General features: G+C 43.4%; 1 protein-coding gene across 1 annotated transcript in view; it reads left to right on the forward strand.

Annotated features, from left to right (window-relative positions):
* The window catches only part of Dennd5a (DENN/MADD domain containing 5A), a 98326-nt gene extending 82030 nt beyond the window's left edge, over positions 1-16296 (forward strand). Inside the window, exons 12-23 of the mRNA XM_013028677.1 lie at positions 473-625; positions 2096-2180; positions 4224-4308; positions 6055-6183; positions 8412-8533; positions 9497-9642; positions 10266-10384; positions 10748-10929; positions 11594-11676; positions 12182-12305; positions 13070-13238; positions 15270-16296. Of these exons, the coding sequence (XP_012884131.1) occupies positions 473-625; positions 2096-2180; positions 4224-4308; positions 6055-6183; positions 8412-8533; positions 9497-9642; positions 10266-10384; positions 10748-10929; positions 11594-11676; positions 12182-12305; positions 13070-13238; positions 15270-15453 (1581 nt within the window). The 3' untranslated portion in view covers positions 15454-16296. The remainder of the gene's footprint in view (positions 1-472; positions 626-2095; positions 2181-4223; positions 4309-6054; positions 6184-8411; positions 8534-9496; positions 9643-10265; positions 10385-10747; positions 10930-11593; positions 11677-12181; positions 12306-13069; positions 13239-15269) is intronic.
* Positions 16297-16712: the final 416 nt, after the last annotated feature.

Here is a 16712-nt window from a genome sequence, read left to right on the forward strand (position 1 = left end):
GAGCCACAGTGCCACTTCTGTTTTTCTGGTGGTTAATTGGAGATAAGCGTCTCATAGACTTTTCTGCCCAGGCTGGCTTTGAACTGCGATCCTCAGATTTCAGCTTCCTGATTAGTAAGGATTATAGTTATGAGACACTGGTGCCTGGCTTGATGGTTCATTTTTAAATAAGTTATTGAAGTAGTCAGAATTAGAGAGTATTAGAGGTGAGCATGACATAAGAATTTTATTTAACTCTACAACATAAATGCAAAAAAACTGAAGCTGAAGTGAGGATCATATGGTGATTGTTTGTGTTCTCTTCTCCTTTTTGAAAGTATAGAGTCCCCATAACTTGACCTATATGGCTTTCACTATCCTGTGTGGCTGGGACTTATTCAGCTGGCACATGTTCATTCAGGCAGCCACAGCCCTCTCTGGTTGCATATGATTCTACTTAATGTGGTTGTCTATTCTACTTTCTGATTTCTAGACGAAGAGGATGCTGGTGGAGAAGATGGGACGTGAGGCTGTGGAGCTAGGGCATGGGGAAGTGAACATCACTGGAGTAGAAGAGAATACCTTGATTGCCAGCCTCTGTGACCTTCTAGAAAGGATCTGGAGTCATGGACTACAAGTAAAACAGGTAATATATGTCTGGCCTCTCCATGTTGAGCAATTTGTCTTCATGGTTTCACTTATCACACTATGCAGCTTTGAAAATGGCATATACTGTTCTTAGAATGAATATGAAATAGCTCAGCAAATAGGATTCCAACTATTTTTTTCTTAAAAATAGTTTTATAACTTAAAAAAAAGCTGTAGGGCTTGAACTCTGGGCCTGGGCACTGTCCCACTTGAGCCACAGCGCCCCTTACAGTTTTCTGTTGATTAATTGGAGACAAGGGTCTCACGGATTTTCCTGTCTGGGCTGGCTTTAAACTGTGGTCCTCAGATCTCAGCCTCCTGAGTAGCTAGGATTACAGGCGTGAGCCACTGGCGCCCGGCTTGAAATAATAATAATAATTCTCCTTCTCCTTCTTCCTCCTCCTCCTTCCTCCTCCTCTTCCTTCTCCTCCTCCTCCTCCTCTTCTTCTTCTTCTTCTTTTCTCCTCCTCCTCCTCCTTTCCTCTTCCTCCTTCTCATCTTCTTTCCTCTTCCTCTTCCTCCTTTCTTCTTTTCCTTCTCCTCCTTCTCCTTCTTCTCCTTCTCCTTCTTTGCGCTGTCCCTTAGCTCTTCAACTGAAGGTGAGCACTCTACAACTTAAGCTATAGTGCCACTTCCGTTTTTCTGGTGGTTAATTGGAGATAAGAGTCTCATGGACTTTCCTTCCTAGGCTGGCTTTGAACCGTGATTCTCAGATCTCAGCCTCTTGAGTAGCTAGGATTACAGGTGTGAGCCACTGGCACCTGGCTTGGACTGAAATTCTTATTTCCCACTGTAACTGGGATGACAGACATGCACCAATACACTATTTCTCTCTCTCTCTTTCTTTCTTTCTTCCTTTCTCTCTTTCTCTCTTTCCAGTCATGGGGCCCGACCTCTGGGCCTGGGCGCTGTCCCTCAGCTCTTCAGCTGTAGACTAGCGCTCTACCACTTGAGCCTCAGCTCCACTTCTGGCTTTTTCTGCTTATATGGTGCTGAGGAATCGAACCCAGGGCCTCATGCCTGTAAGGCAAGCACTCTACCACTGAGCCACCTTCCCAGCCCCCCACTAGTTCTTTCTATTAGTTAGGGTCTTGCAATTTTTTGTGGGGAGGGGCCTGGTTCTGTCTGAAACCACCGTCCTTCCAATCTAGCCTCCTATGTAGTGGGGATAACCTGGGTAAGATGTGGCCTCACAAACTTGTTACCCAGGCTGGCCTTGCGTTTCTATCTTCCCATCTTAATCCATCTAATTTATTTAGCCTTTTGAGACAGTCTCACTTTGTAGCCCTACCTGACTTCAAAATCACTATGAGCCCAAATAGGCCTGAAACTCATGGTCTTAATTACCTCAGCCTTCTGAGTGCTAGTAGTAGTACAGATATGTGCCACCACACTCAGATAAAAGTATACTGAAAGTTGTACTCTAAAATCTAAACTGATAGGTATTTCTCTTTCACATTGGTTCTAGGGAAAATCAGCCTTGTGGTCTCACCTATTACATTATCAGGAAAACCGACAGAGGAAACTCACATCAGCAAGCCTCAGTACTTCAGGTAAATAATCTCTGCATCACTGCACAGAAATTTCTTGTCTCTCCATTTTCCCTCATTGGAATGATCATTTGTGCCAAGCTAGTTATGGATTTTGCTATAGAGCATTTTATTTTAAATATGGAGCCACCAGCCTCTTTGAGCATATCAAAACTATGAGATTTGTTTTTTTTTAATGTTTTTTCATATCCTCTCTAGCAATGTAATAGAAAAGATATTTTGCAATTGGCTAGCCTTATATAATGAATTTGGATTTTTCTATGATGCTGATGTCCTTTATTTGAGGAAAGCTATTTAGAGCATAGTCAAGTCCCTCCTTGAAACTCCAAGCCAAAGGCCTAATGTAAATGATCTTCTTTATTTCCTCACAAGGCCACTTGCCACACCTCCACTCTGGCTTTTTGGTGATTAATTGGAGATCAGAATCCCATGGATTTTCTGCTGGGCTGGCTTTGAACCCACATCTTCAGATTTTAGCCTCCTAAGTAGCTAGGATTACAGGGGTGAGCCACCAGTGACCAGAACGTGAAAGATTCTTTATTCTTCCTGTTTCTAATTTAATGTAATTAGCAGGGCTGAGGATATTGCTTATTGGTAGAACGCTTACTTGCCTAACATGTACAAAGTCCTGGGTTCAATCCCCAGCACAGGAAAATAAAAAAACAAAACTGAAACAAAAATATTAGAATTTATAGGGATTCCAGGAATCATTATATAGTCTATATTTATTTTTGTGAGAAGAAACTGGGGTTCAGAGAAGAAATGAATTTACCTAAGACCATGCAGTAAATTACTATAAGAGCCCAGGTTAGCAACGAAGCATCTTGTATCCTGCTTCATTGTTCTTTATATCATCAGTGTCCTTGACCACATCTCTCTTTTACACTAGCATTTGTTACCCCTCCTGCCAGAGAACAAGTTTACTTTTCTTGGATGTACTTATCCTAATAGTAAAGCTAAGTCAAATGTTATAATAAAGATGGGTGTTCATTCTTTGCCCTTGAACTAGTACTGAACTTGGGAAGATAATTGGCTGGAAACTGGGAAGAGAAGTTCCTTAGGTAATCTTATTAGGAGTTTTGTGTCCATATTCTGGATGTGAAAGCAAATAGTCTTCTCAGGAAGACTGTAGAAGTTACCACTAAGAGATAACATATAGCCAGAAATTCTGATCAGCTTGATAATAAAAACGAGTTTTAAACACTGGGCCAGACATGAGGATATAAAAGTATTATAATGTCTCTTCTAGAGGACCTAAGTAAGCATTCTATAACAGGTTCTTTTTTTTTTCGTGTGTGTGTGTGTGTGTGTGTGTGTGTGTGTGTGTGTAGTTAATTGGAGATGAATCTCAGATTTTTCTGGCCCAAGCTCGTCTCAAACTATGATCCCCAAACCTTAGGCTCCTGAGTAGCTAGGATTATAGGCATTAGCCACCTGCACCCAGCTCAGCATAGTTTTTTTTTTTTTAATGTTTTCAAACAATTTTAATGATTTGGAGAGATGCTTATCCTTTAATAATAATATAAACAAGACACTAAATATGAAAACATCTGTTTATCTATAACAATATTCAAAGAAGGGAAATATGCTAAAGTCAGTAGTGATTCCCTGGGGAAAGTAGGATTATAAATTATAACAGGTTCTTTACTCATCCATTTTTCTCTTTTGTAGCTCATTTGAAGCAGGAACAGGAAATGTTCAGTGGTTCCAAGTAGAAGCACTGCTTCCATGGATTATGATGAGTGCATGATGAATTAGGAGCCAATTGGTTACCTAAAAGCAGCTAACTTGTTTTTTCCTTCATTAAGTAGGGAAATTGTGATACCTTTTATGGAGATCTTTATCAATTATTGAAAATTAAATGAAGTAATATGTATAAAATAAAAAATCTGATCTCTAATGGGAACTAATAAATACTATGAAATGATTGCTTAAGATATTACCAGTGTCTCAAGCATTTCAAGGAATTTGTGATTTGCTATAAGGAGAGTACTAGCTATGTGATTATGCAGATCTCTTTAGACATGATCAACCTTGTTATTGTAGGAATACTTCTTGATTCAGAACGGAGGAAGTCTGATGCCAGCGCTGCCATGTCTCCCCTGAGGATCTCTCTAATTCAGGATATGAGGTCAGTCTGGGCTCACCTATAAGAAGCCATTGTTATCCTGTTTTCAGGTGTTTCTTTGGTGTCCACTATTGTTTGTTTTTAGTGGTTTAGGGGATTGAACTAAAGAGACTTGTGCTTGCCAAACAAGTATTCTATTACTTGAACCAACCCCATAGCCCTTTTTAGCTTTAGTTTATTTTCTAGTAAGAGTCTTTTACTTTTGTCGGGGCCAGAATTGAACCTCAATCCTCCTATCTCTGTTTATTCGAAGCTGAGATTTAGGCATATACCACCATGTCTAATTCATTGTGTGTGTATGTTTTGGAACTGAGATTTAACTCAAGGCCTAGAATTCTCAATGGGCTTTTTTTTTTCTCAAGTGGCATTTTGTTAATCGAGCCAGTCTTCCAGTTCTAGGTTTTTGCTGGTTAATTGGAGGTGAGGCCCAAGGGTTTGCCTGCCCAGGCTATCTTCAAACCTTGATCCTCAGATCTCAGTCTCTTGAGTGGCTAGGATTATAGGCTGTGAGCCACCAGTGCCTGGCCTAATTTGTTTTTTGAAATAGGATCTTGCAACCTTTTTTGCCTAGTTGGCAATTGGCCTTGAAGCACAATTCTACTGTATCTATCACCCTTGTAGCTAGTATTATAAGCTTGATTCACTGTACTTGGACTGGATGTCTACTTTAGAAAGATTCTTTTTTTTTGTTGGTTGTGGGGCTTAAACTTGGGCTTGTGCACTGTCCCTGCACTCTTCAGCACAAGGCAAGTGCTTTACTGCTTGAGCCACAGCGCCACTTCCTGGATGTCTACTTTAGATGACAGTCTCAGTGTCTTAAAGCATATTGCCTACGCAGGAAACCTTCCTTAGTGGTATTCTTTATAATGTCTTAGGTCTCTTGGCATTTCTTGGGAACTATGCCAGGTGAAGGAGCATAAGAGAATATCTCGAGGCTCCAGAGCTCAGGATTAGGGTATCTCCTATGTTCTTGTACCATCTTACAATGTGCTTTCCCTCTTTGTAAAAAGAGGGAAATGGATTAATTACTGGAGCCACTCTGCCAGCCCCCTTTAATGTTGATTTTTTTTTCTTTTGGTCATGGGGCTTGAATTCAGGCTGGGCACTGTTCCTGAGCACTTTTGCTCAGGATAGCACTCTACCACTTAGAGCCACAACTCCACTTCCATTTTTCTGGTGGTTAATTGAAGATAGTCTCACAGATTTTCCTGCCTGGGCTGGCTTTGAACTGCAATCCTCAGATCCCAGCCTCCTCAATAGCTAGGATACAGGTGTGAGCCAGCAGCACCTGGCTCTATGTTAATTATTTTCAAGATAAGGCCTCTCTTTTTGCCATGTTAGCCTAGATTGTAATCCACTGGTACCCTTGGTTGCTGGGATGCTAGGTGCATACCATTGCACCTAACCATTGTATTCCCCTTGTAGCTTGAGATGACAGGTGTGTGCCACCAAGCCTAACCATTGGGACTCTTGAACTTTTATGCTTAGACTGGCTTTGAAAACCACAACCCTCTAATTTCTGCCTCTAGAGAAGCTTGGATTACACTTTCAGCTCCTTTTATTTTTTGAGGAAGTTTATTTTGGGTGTGTCTAAAATGTCTTTTCCTTCTTAAAATATTCTGACAATATCATGTGAAAAATTTGGAGAACAAGAGAGAAGCGAGAATTCCATTGACTTCATGGGTGAGGTATTGACAGTGAGCTCATCTCCCTACTGATCCTCACTTCTCTTGTTTATTCCCCTTTCAGGCATATCCAGAACATTGGGGAAATCAAGACCGATGTGGGAAAGGCCAGAGCATGGGTGCGACTGTCCATGGAAAAAAAGTTGCTTTCTAGACACCTGAAGCAACTACTCTCAGACCATGAGCTCACCAAGTAAGACCACTCCACCTGGAGTAGAAACAGGTTCCTAGGATTGGTGTGGGAGATTGGAAATCCTTGTGTCAGAAGGAAAATATTCAGTATGTCATGAGCTATAAACTCAAATTGCACAAGAAGTTTTGCAGTATAAACTCAAATTGTACAGGAAGTTTTGCAGTATTTCTTCTTCATCTTTATTATTATTATTATTTTATTTTTGCCAGTCATGGGGCCTGAACTCTGGGCCTGGGCACTGTCCCTCACCTCTTCAGTTCAAGGCTAGTGCTTTACCACTCGAGCCATAGCGCCACTTCTGGCTTTTTCTGCTTATGTGGTGCTGAAGAATTGAAGCCAAGGCCTCATGCATGCAAGGCAAGCACTCTACCACTGAGCCACCTTCCCAGCCCTTCATCTTTATTTATAGAACAATACTTCTACTCTATTTTCCCTTTCCTAATCTGCATTCCTAAAGCTACCCAAGAGAGATAACAGAAGGATGGGATTCTCCATTCCTTCTTGCACTCAGATGACACCAAGCACTTGGTCATAAGGCATTTCCTCTGTCTGTTCCTGTCCTGAAGAGCAAAGATTTGGAGAATTAAAAGGAAAACATCTGAGTTATCTTCCTTATCTCTCTCTTATTTTTTTGTTGGTTGTGGGGCCTGAACTCTGGGCCTGGGCGCTGTCCCTCAGCTCTTCAGCTCAAGGCTAGCGCTCTACCACTTGAGCCACAGCACCACTTCCGGCTTTTTTTTTCTGCTTATGTGGTGCTGAGGAATCGAACCCAGGGACTCAGGCATGCAAGGCAAGCGCTCTACCACTGAGCCACCTTCCCAGCCCTGTCATTAATGTTTTCTTGGAACATCCTTCCCCTACTTCTTTCTACCTATTTTCTAAATTTGGAGTTAGTTTTGGCTCCTTGCTTTGTTTTGCCAACCACATACGCATTTCCAGTCCTTAGCCTCTGCCCTCTCCTGGCTTTGACATTTTTACTGCCTTATTTTAATCCTCATTCTTCCTTTACCCTTTACCTGTGTTAACTTTACATTTCATGAAATTGGTTGTGGTTCTACCTTTATTTTATTTATTCATTATTTAACTGAGCAAATTGTAGTCATTAGGCTGAAAATAAGGACCTTTCTGTATTTGACTCTACCCTTGCTTTTCAGTCCTGTTGCTAACTGACTACTTCCTTGCACTGTAGCCAACTATAGATTTTCATACTACTCTTCATCCTGTACAATGCATGTCTAAATTTGTGCTGTCCTTCAGGTCCTTTTTGTTCTAGAATGTTTTCCAGGACTACCGAAGCTCATGATTCTTTTAAGTTTCCTGAAAGAATTTTTAACTTGGCAACTCATCAGGCCCTTTACCCAATGTATTCACTTAGACATATTTGAGAGTAGGTCTTTCTCTGTCTAGCACCTATGTGTAGTTGATGAATTAGTTGATGAATTATCTCTTGAAGGTGAATCTTCACAGATAGATAGACTGAATCCCAGATCTTTGTGGTTGGGCAATTGTATTCTGGGAAAACTAGGATAGATTCTATCCTTTTTTCTCTGTGTATTGATCTTTGACAGGGCCTGAAAATTGAGTTCTCATTGTTATCTGATGTTAATGCTGTACAACCTCCCAGGGCCTGGAACATCAGGCAAAGGAGCTGCCTTTTGATGAGCTGGCAGTAGGGATAAAGTGAGAAATTTCTGTGGAGAGAGGAAGGTCTGAATCTACACAACTCTTTCTTGTCTGTGACCTGGGTCAGAGGTAGAAGTAGAGTCTGCACTCAATCACCTTTGAAGCAGTGTTCTTTTTGATTCATGGTTCTCAGGTCTGTTAAGTGTTTGCCTGGTAATAAATGGTCCCTATAGACCTCTTGCTGTTGCTACTTACAATCCATATATTGGGATGACAGCTTAACTAGAAGCCTGAGAGGACCTGTGTCACCTCGATAAGCTTTCAGTTCAGCCTTAGATTGTTTAGGAAAGGAAATTACATGGCCTATCACACTGGACAGTATAACATCAACCCTTGGACAACAGAGAATATTTAATTTTTGTTGTTCCTGCTGTGGTTTAAACTACTTTCTTTGTAGATTCAGTTACACAGAATGTCAGGGTTTAAACCTTTGTAGAGTAACTCTAAGGAATTTTGATTTCCTTAGCTGTATACTTCTGAAACAGTAACTGTCTTCTTTCTCTTCCTTTTTGATGGAGACTGATGTGCTGCCTCTTTCCCAACAGGAAATTGTACAAGCGCTATGCCTTCTTGCGCTGTGATGATGAGAAGGAGCAATTCCTCTATCACTTGCTCTCTTTTAATGCTGTTGATTACTTCTGCTTCACCAATGTCTTCACCACGATCTGTAAGTAGTTCTGTGCTCCCCACTGACCTGCTTAAGGCAGCCTTGCAAACAAATCCCAGCCTCACTCACTCTTCCCCCTTTTATTTTGCCAGTACTGGGGCTTAAACTCATGGCGTGGGCACTGTCCCTGAGCTTCTTTTTGCTCAGAGCTAGCATTCTACCTCTTGAGCCACAGCACCACTTCTGGCCTTTTCTGTTTATTGAATTGAACCCAGGGCTTCATGCATTTTGTAATGCCAAGTGATTTTCAAGCAAGCCCAAGGGAGAAAGAGCTCTTCCGAAAGTAGCAGAAAGATGATAGGAGGAGATGTGAATCCAGGCTGGCTCTGCCCTTAACTTGTTAGGTGTCTGCAAACAGAGTCCACCCTTGCTGTGGCCTTAATATCAGAGTGAGGTAGAGGGCTCAATATATTGTAAGGTCCTTCAAACCTTCTCTAATGCCAAGATTCTTTACTGGATAGTCTCTGAATTTGCTCCATGGCTAGCTCTTTGGCCAGCCACTCTACTGCCTCAGCAGCTTGCTTGCACTCTTGTTTCTAACATCCTATCTTCATTCTCAGAGACTAAAGTTCAATAGGACTGGGCTAGAACTTAAGAGACTCAGGACAAACTATTTCTCACTGTGTGCCTTGGAAAAGAGATACTTATATGGACTTTGTTAAGATTATTATGACAGTTAATAGAATCCATGAGATGAGATATGAGAAGTGCTCTATAATGGTTACATTATTTAAAGAATCATTCATAGAGCCAGCAGATTGGATTTTGATATTTGGGTAGTTCTGGAGGAGTGATTTTGGAAGATAGATTGGCTAATATTCTAAGCCATCCAGGGGCTCTGCTGTCCAGAACTCCATTGGAGCTGGTATAGCCAGGACTACACTCATGATACCTGCTTGGGGCATGTCCAGGCCCCAAAGATTCCTGATCGCTCTCAATACTTTTGTGGCTTCTCCTAAACAGTGATTCCATACCACATTCTGATTGTACCAAGCAAGAAGCTGGGGGGTTCCATGTTCACTGCAAACCCATGGATCTGTATCTCAGGAGAACTGGGTGAGACACAAATCCTGCAGATTCCCAGAAATGTGCTGGAGATGACTTTTGAGGTATGTGTTACATGGGTCTACAAATCTGTGGGGACTTGTTTGTAACAGCTGATGTGGGAAGTTTTCTGCAAGATTTTATGGAGGCCTTTGTGGGGTTTAGATACCTCCCTATGCTTGGGGTGTGGAGAATCTCCAAGATTTCTTTCATGGGGGCTGGGAAGGTGGCTCAGTGGTAGAGTGCTTGTCTTGCATGCATGAGGCCCTGGGTTCGATTCCCCAGCACCACATAAGCAAAAAGGAAAAAAGCCGGAAGTGGTGCTGTGACTCAAGTGGTAGAGTGCTAGCCTTGAGCTGAAGAGCTGAGGGACAGCGCCCAGGCCCAGAGTTCAGGCCCACGACCGATAAAAAAAGAAAAAGAAAAAGAAAAAGATTTCTTTCATTTGTTGAGTCCAAGTGTTCTTGGGAGACCTCAGGACCCACTTCAAAACCTCTTGCATTCAGGCTATTCTTCCTTTTTAAGTAGTAGCATTTTCTTTCCTAGTCCTGAGCCACTCAGGAGATAGTTTCCCTGCAAATGCTGAGGGACCAGGTAGCCAACAGTGGGTCAGATTTGTGCTTCCAAAGGAGTGCTACTCTTTTCTGCTATTTTTCTGACCTGCCTCATCATTTCTCTTCTCTTACAGTATCAGAACCTGGGGAAGCTCACTACTGTCCAGATTGGCCATGACAATACAGGGCTGTATGCCAAATGGCTGGTGGAATATGTGATGGTCAGGAATGAGATCACAGGACATACCTACAAGTGAGTGATCCCTCAGCTGTGCACTCTCAGGTATGCTTGGGTATGTGCATTCTCAAGGAGCCTCTTGAGGTTTGGCAGGCTGAGACAACTAACTGTTGACTCTGCCTCATGCACTTGAAAAGAAACAAGGAAAGTTTCTAAGTAAAGATATATAATGTTGCTGTGAACAGGTCCCAGCCCAACATGTTATTCAGGTAGCTTCTTTGATGACACATGGTTGATAAACAGGTCCTCAGGGGAGCACATAGCCTGATTTAAAAACCTATCCCCAGAGACTGACTTTGTTGATGGCTCTTGCTGAGCAGCAAAGGCAAGGACACTGGAAGAGCTGACAGCTCTGACAGACCATTGCCTGACTTCTAGGTTTCCTTGTGGCCGGTGGTTGGGGAAAGGTATGGATGATGGAAGCCTGGAGCGGGTCCTTGTTGGGGAGCTGCTCACATCCCTACCTGAGGTGGATGAGAGACCATGCCGGACCCCACCATTGCAGCAGTCCCCCAGTGTCATCCGGAGGCTTGTAACCATCTCACCCAACAACAAGCCTAGTAAGTAGGAGAAGGGGTTAGACCTTCATGTCACCCATCACTAATCCCAGCTTGTGCAGCTATCTCAGGAGCCATTTGACAAACCCAGCTTAGAGCTGGCACCTCTTCTCATGATCAGTGAGGTAGGTATGTGCCCATTTTCGTAGAGGCCTAGAAGGAAAGGGGAGTCAGCACAATCTGCTGCTCTGTGCTCTTTCCTCATGATCTTGGTAGAGGTGAGCAGTATACTTTCTGGCCTCCGTTTTGGTTCCTCAGCTTCACAGTCATTGGTCCTAAATTTCTTTTTTTTTTTTTTTTTTTTTGTGTGTCGGTCGTGGGGCCCGAACTCTGGGCCTGGGCGCTGTCCCTCAGCTCTTCAGCTCAAGGCGAGCGCTCTACCATTTGAGCTACAGCGCCACTTCCTGGTCCTAAATTTCTATAGTAAAATAGAAAATAAATGTTACCAGCATGTTTTAGACAAAGAATACTAAAAAGACAAGGTAACTTTGGCTTTCCCCAAAGATTTTGGGAAGAGTTATTGCTCATCAAAGCCACTACTTTCCAGGGTCTAGCTACCTTGCCTCTCCCATGGGCCCTCTTTCCTATATCCTCAGTCTCCTACTCAGTCAGCCAAGCACTGTTAGCCTCTGAGATTGGTTAGGGATGTCTGCTTGATTTTTGTCAGAGCTGAACACTGGACAGATCCAAGAATCCATTGGGGAGGCAGTCAATGGCATTGTGAAGCACTTCCATAAGCCTGAGAAAGAGGTGAGCCTCCTGCCCTCCAACCCACAGCCTGTGTCAAATAGAGGGTTTTGTAATTACATTGTACTCTTCTATTACCATGTGCGACCTCAGCTAGTTTGAGATGGGCAGACTCCTTCCAGGGGGGGAGAGGCCTTTGGCTCGGGTCACTATGTTTTCTCTCTATACTGATGATTTCCAGTGGAATCTCTGGGGTCCCCAAAGAATAGTGTCTAGTCCTATCCACTTCCAGATTTGCTTGGGTCTCCAAATTATGGCTCCATTGGCTTTTTGCTCTTGTTGAGGGACCTCCTTGTATGTGACCCAGAGCAATTATATATTTCTTTATTCATTTGCTCAGCACCAAAAGCTGCTCTGAGCCAGGCACTGTGCCAGTGCTAGGGGAGCAGACAAAGCCCTTGCAGTCTTCTGCTGCACTCTTGGTTGTGGCTGTGGGTTTAGTGATGCAGTAGTGGGAGGGCAGCTCAGCTATGACCAGCCAGTGATTCAATCCTGTTGTTTTAACCAGCGAGGCAGTCTCACATTGTTGCTTTGTGGAGAATGTGGCCTTGTCTCAGCCCTGGAACAGGCTTTCCAGCACGGATTTAAATCGCCTCGGCTCTTCAAAAATGTCTTCATTTGGGATTTCCTGGGTGAGTTGGGCTTAAGGCATGAGGGTGGGAAAAGCTTACAGAAGCATAGGAGGGCTCACCAACACAGTATGGTGCTGATCCTTGGGGTCTGAGTTCAGAACCCAAATCAGGCAACTCTCAAATTATCTTCTGTTTGCTCTGATTTTTTTTTTTTTTTTTTTTGAGTCTGGTCGTGGGGCCTGAACTCTGGGCCTGGGCACTGTCCCTCAGCTCTTCAGCTCAGGGCTAGCGCTCTACCACTTGAGCCACAGCACCACTTCCGGCTTTTTTTCTTTTTGCTTATGTGGTGCTGAGGAATCGAACCCAGGGCCTCAGGCATGCAAGGCAAGCGCTCTACCACTAAGCTATCTTCCCAGCCCGCTCTGATTTTTCTTAAGGAGAATGACAAGATCCCTCTTCTTTCCTCCCTTGTGGATTTAGTTCTGAGTCCTTATACTTTTTCCTTATAGATCCAAATGGCCAGCTAAAAGTAGTGAAGCCCAAGTCCTGTGGTGCTCACTTGGGACTTTTTTGTGCAAGAAACTGTTCTCATAGCTTTCTTGTACCCTTGAACTAGGAAAAAGGTCATCTTTATATCAAAGGTCACTTAAATAAAAAATTTTAAATGTCTGAAATATAATCAGTGACATCAGGGCACTCATGTTATTCTCATGAAGTTACTTGACTCCATTTGGGAGAGCCTTCTAGCAAGTGGTCTTCAGGACAGTCAGAATCAGGTGGGTTCTGAAAGCAGTTGCCACTGCAAACTTTTCTATTCTTCACAGAAAAAGCACAAACCTATTATGAAACATTGGAGCAGAATGAAGTAGTCCCTGAAGAAAATTGGCATACAAGGGCTCGAAACTTCTGCCGGTTTGTCACCGCGATCAACAATACTCCCCGGAACATTGGCAAGGACGGCAAGTTTCAGATGTTGGTGTGCTTGGGAGCCAGGTACTGCAGCCCCAGGGACTAGCATGAATAGCAGCCAGCCTTGGAGAATAGTGCTAGAAGCCAGGGGTGATACAGGGTGGAAAATGGCTGGTGTGTGGCTACCCTTGAAGAGAACAGCTTAGAGCTCTTTCTAGAGGTCATTAACTTCTATCATGTGTGGTGTGTGTGTGTGTGTGTGTGTGTGTGTGTGTGTGTGTGTAGGAGCATCATGTGTAAATGGGGGAGGTAGGGTTATGTTATGATAAGAAGGTACAAAACTACTCCACTGGTAGAAGCAGAATTTGAAGCAGAATAAATATAGTCATTCCTTCAGTAAACATTTGGTTGTGCCAGGTCTTAATGAAAACTGGTGGGAAGAGATATGAATAAAACATGGCTCCTGCTGCTTAGAGGTTCACTTTCCTCTTTGGGGGAGCAGAGGAAGTGTTGGGTTTTGAACTCAGGGCTTTGCATTTGCTGGACAAGTGTTCTCAACCACTTGTTTTAGTTTTTGCTTTTAGGTCTGGGTCAGCTTGGACCACGATCTTCCTATTTATGCTTCCCATACAATTGGGGTGATAGGCATGTGCCATCATGCTTCAGTCTCATTGATTGAGATGGGTCTTGCTAACTTCTTGTCTGGTCTGGCTTTCAACCATAATCTGCCCAATTTTTACTACCCAAGGATTTAGGATTAGTCATGAGCCACTGTGCCTAGTTTTCTTGTCCCAGTTTTAAAAAGCAGGAAGTTATCAGAAGCCAAAAGAAGTACTCACTCAAACTATGCTGAAAATGTAAAGGAGGGAGATCAAAGGTTTCAAAGAGAAGGCGGTATCTGAATGAACCTTTAATGGAGAATGGACTAAGAGCAATAGTAGGAAATAAAGTTGAAAGAGGCTAGGAACCTTGACCTGGAGTAGAGATAAATTTCTCTCATGATAGGACAACCTTGTTTAATCAGGGCTCTGAAATAATATGAATCTAACATCATCAATTGTGGGTTTCAGAGTGGACAGGACTGAGAGAGGCTATTCCAGTAGGATAGGTGAGAGAGTATGAAGCTCAAATTAGACCTAAGATAGTAGTTGATTTGGGCCACGTAAATGAAGCAATTGACATAGTAATTCAAAACAGACTGTAAGGGGCTGGGAAGGTGGCTCAGTGGTAGAGCGCTTGCCTTGCATGCATGAGGCCCTGGGTTCGATTCCTCAGCATCACATAAGCAGGAAAAAAAAGCCGGAAATGGCACTGTGGCTCAAGTGGTAGAGCGCTAGCCTTGAGCTGAAGAGCTGAGGGACAGCACCCAGGCCCAGAGTTCAGGCCCCCCGACCGGACCCCCCCAAACAACAACAACAAAAACCAGACTCTAACCTGGGCACAAAGGCACATGCCTCTTAGTCTCAGCTACTTGGGAGGCTGAAGCAGGAAAATCACTTGAGTCCAGGAGTGTGAGGACAGCCTGGACAATGTAGCAAGACCTTGTCTCAACAATAGTAAAAAGAACTCCAAAATACTGTAGAACCACAGTTTCTAGGTTCACATATCAAGTGTCACTTACTGTGGCCTTGGACAAATTGTTTAATCTCTATGTACCTCAGTTTCTCCACTTATGAAATGGAGATAATAATACCTTAGGGGCTTGTCCTCAAGTTAAATCTCTCATAACAGTGCTGGCATATGAGAAGTTAGTGCTTATTATTTTGGTGGTGGTAGTTGGGGAGGGCAGGGAGGTGAGAGATGTTCTGGAGTGATTGCTGCAAATGGAAAGAGTGTTGATCAGCTACAGCTGGTGTCTAGCAGGTGGTAGTATTGTCTGGGGAAAAGGGGAAGGTGGAGGAGGAGGGACAGATGACAGTGCTAATTTGGGTCAGGTTGGCTTGGTGTCTCTCGGGTTGGGCATTCCCTAGTGGGATACAAGCCCTGTTAGTGAGGGAAGGGAGGCTGTGGGTAACTGCCAGCATCACCAGCTTCAGACTTACATTCTTGGCCTTGTCCTGTCTCTCTTCCTTTTCCCTTTCCTCTGACCTGCCTGAACTACTCCTGCCCTGCCAGGGATCACCTCCTGCACCACTGGATTGCTCTGCTGGCTGACTGCCCCATCACTGCACACATGTATGAGGACGTGGCACTGATCAAAGACCACACACTTGTTAATTCCTTGATCCGAGTGCTGCAGACATTGCAGGAGTTCAACATCACGCTGGAGACATCCCTCGTCAAGGGCATCGACATCTGACCTAGTACCAGCCAGCAGCAAAACTGGGAAAAGACTCCCTAGCAGCTCTGCATCTTCTTCCAAAAGGGAGACCTATGCAGGGGACAGAGAGGAGATGTACACTCATTGTAAAAAGAAAACTAGAGGATTTTTGGAAAAAATAATCTATTTTAGAGTTTATTTGCTGATTTACTTTTTACACACTTTCATGTGAAAGAGTGATAGGGAGAGGGAGTGAGGTTGGTGCCGCTTATTTTGAAGCTGGTGCCCTCCCTTGTGTGGCCACGCACTAGGAGCCTGTGGCCTCCTGGACTGAGCTGCACACATACAGGGTTGTTCTTCACCCTGCTGTGTTGCATTAATGAGGCCATTCCACATTGTTTTTAACTAATGTTTTCTATATTAACATTATGGATGTTTGGCTTTCACAGACCACACACAGTTGTGCTGATTGGGAAGCCCCATGCTCCATCAAAGGGATTTTTAGTAGTGCCTCTAAGCAAGCACTGAGGAGTCAGCCCCACATCTTTTTTTAATTTTTATTTTTTTGTCAGTATTATTTGGGAAGAAGACATGCCTGGATGTGTCATCATGCTGTCATCGTGTGGAAAGTTACGTTTCCTGTTGGCACACTTTAGAGAAGTAAACAGAAGCATGTTTTAACAGGTTTTTCTTTTTTTCTTAGGTTTTATTTATTTAACTCTACATTGTGTGTTTTAAGTATTGTTTTCTTTTTTCTTTTTTAAGGAAAGATAAAGCTTGTCACACTCTAACTGGCTATGTTATTACTGTTAAATTTATATTGTTTTGCAGCTTAGAAACCAGCTACAATATGGCCCACTTAATAAAACACCTGAAACAGAACTGCACAGAACATGGTCTTTTATTGGGGTTTGTAAGCAGTGAGTGTTGGAGGGTGTACCTTGGTCTGGCGGAGAGGTCTGGGTCTCTTACCAGCTGGCTTAGGATTGTGCCCAGGATGCCCCTGATGGCCTGGTATCTCCATTGTCCTTCCCCTTGCAGGGTCAGGATCCTTCATTTTGGACTGAAGTGGCTCATAGAGAGGGAGATGGAAAAGAGTTACTTTCCACATGACAAAGAAGGGATCTAAAGCAAAGAGAAGAAAAGACCTTGCCAGGGTTACAACGATCATTGCTTGATTGAGACTGGGTATAAGAACCAGGTATAAGCACACAGAACACAGGTGACTCTGTCTACTCTTGGGTAGGGGGTGGGGAGTGGAGGGGGAATCCGTTCTTGAAAGGTTTTATTTTCCAGGT

Source organism: Dipodomys ordii, unplaced genomic scaffold (genome assembly GCF_000151885.1).
Source record: "Dipodomys ordii isolate 6190 unplaced genomic scaffold, Dord_2.0 Scaffold113, whole genome shotgun sequence".
Taxonomy (NCBI): Eukaryota; Metazoa; Chordata; class Mammalia; order Rodentia; family Heteromyidae; genus Dipodomys; species Dipodomys ordii.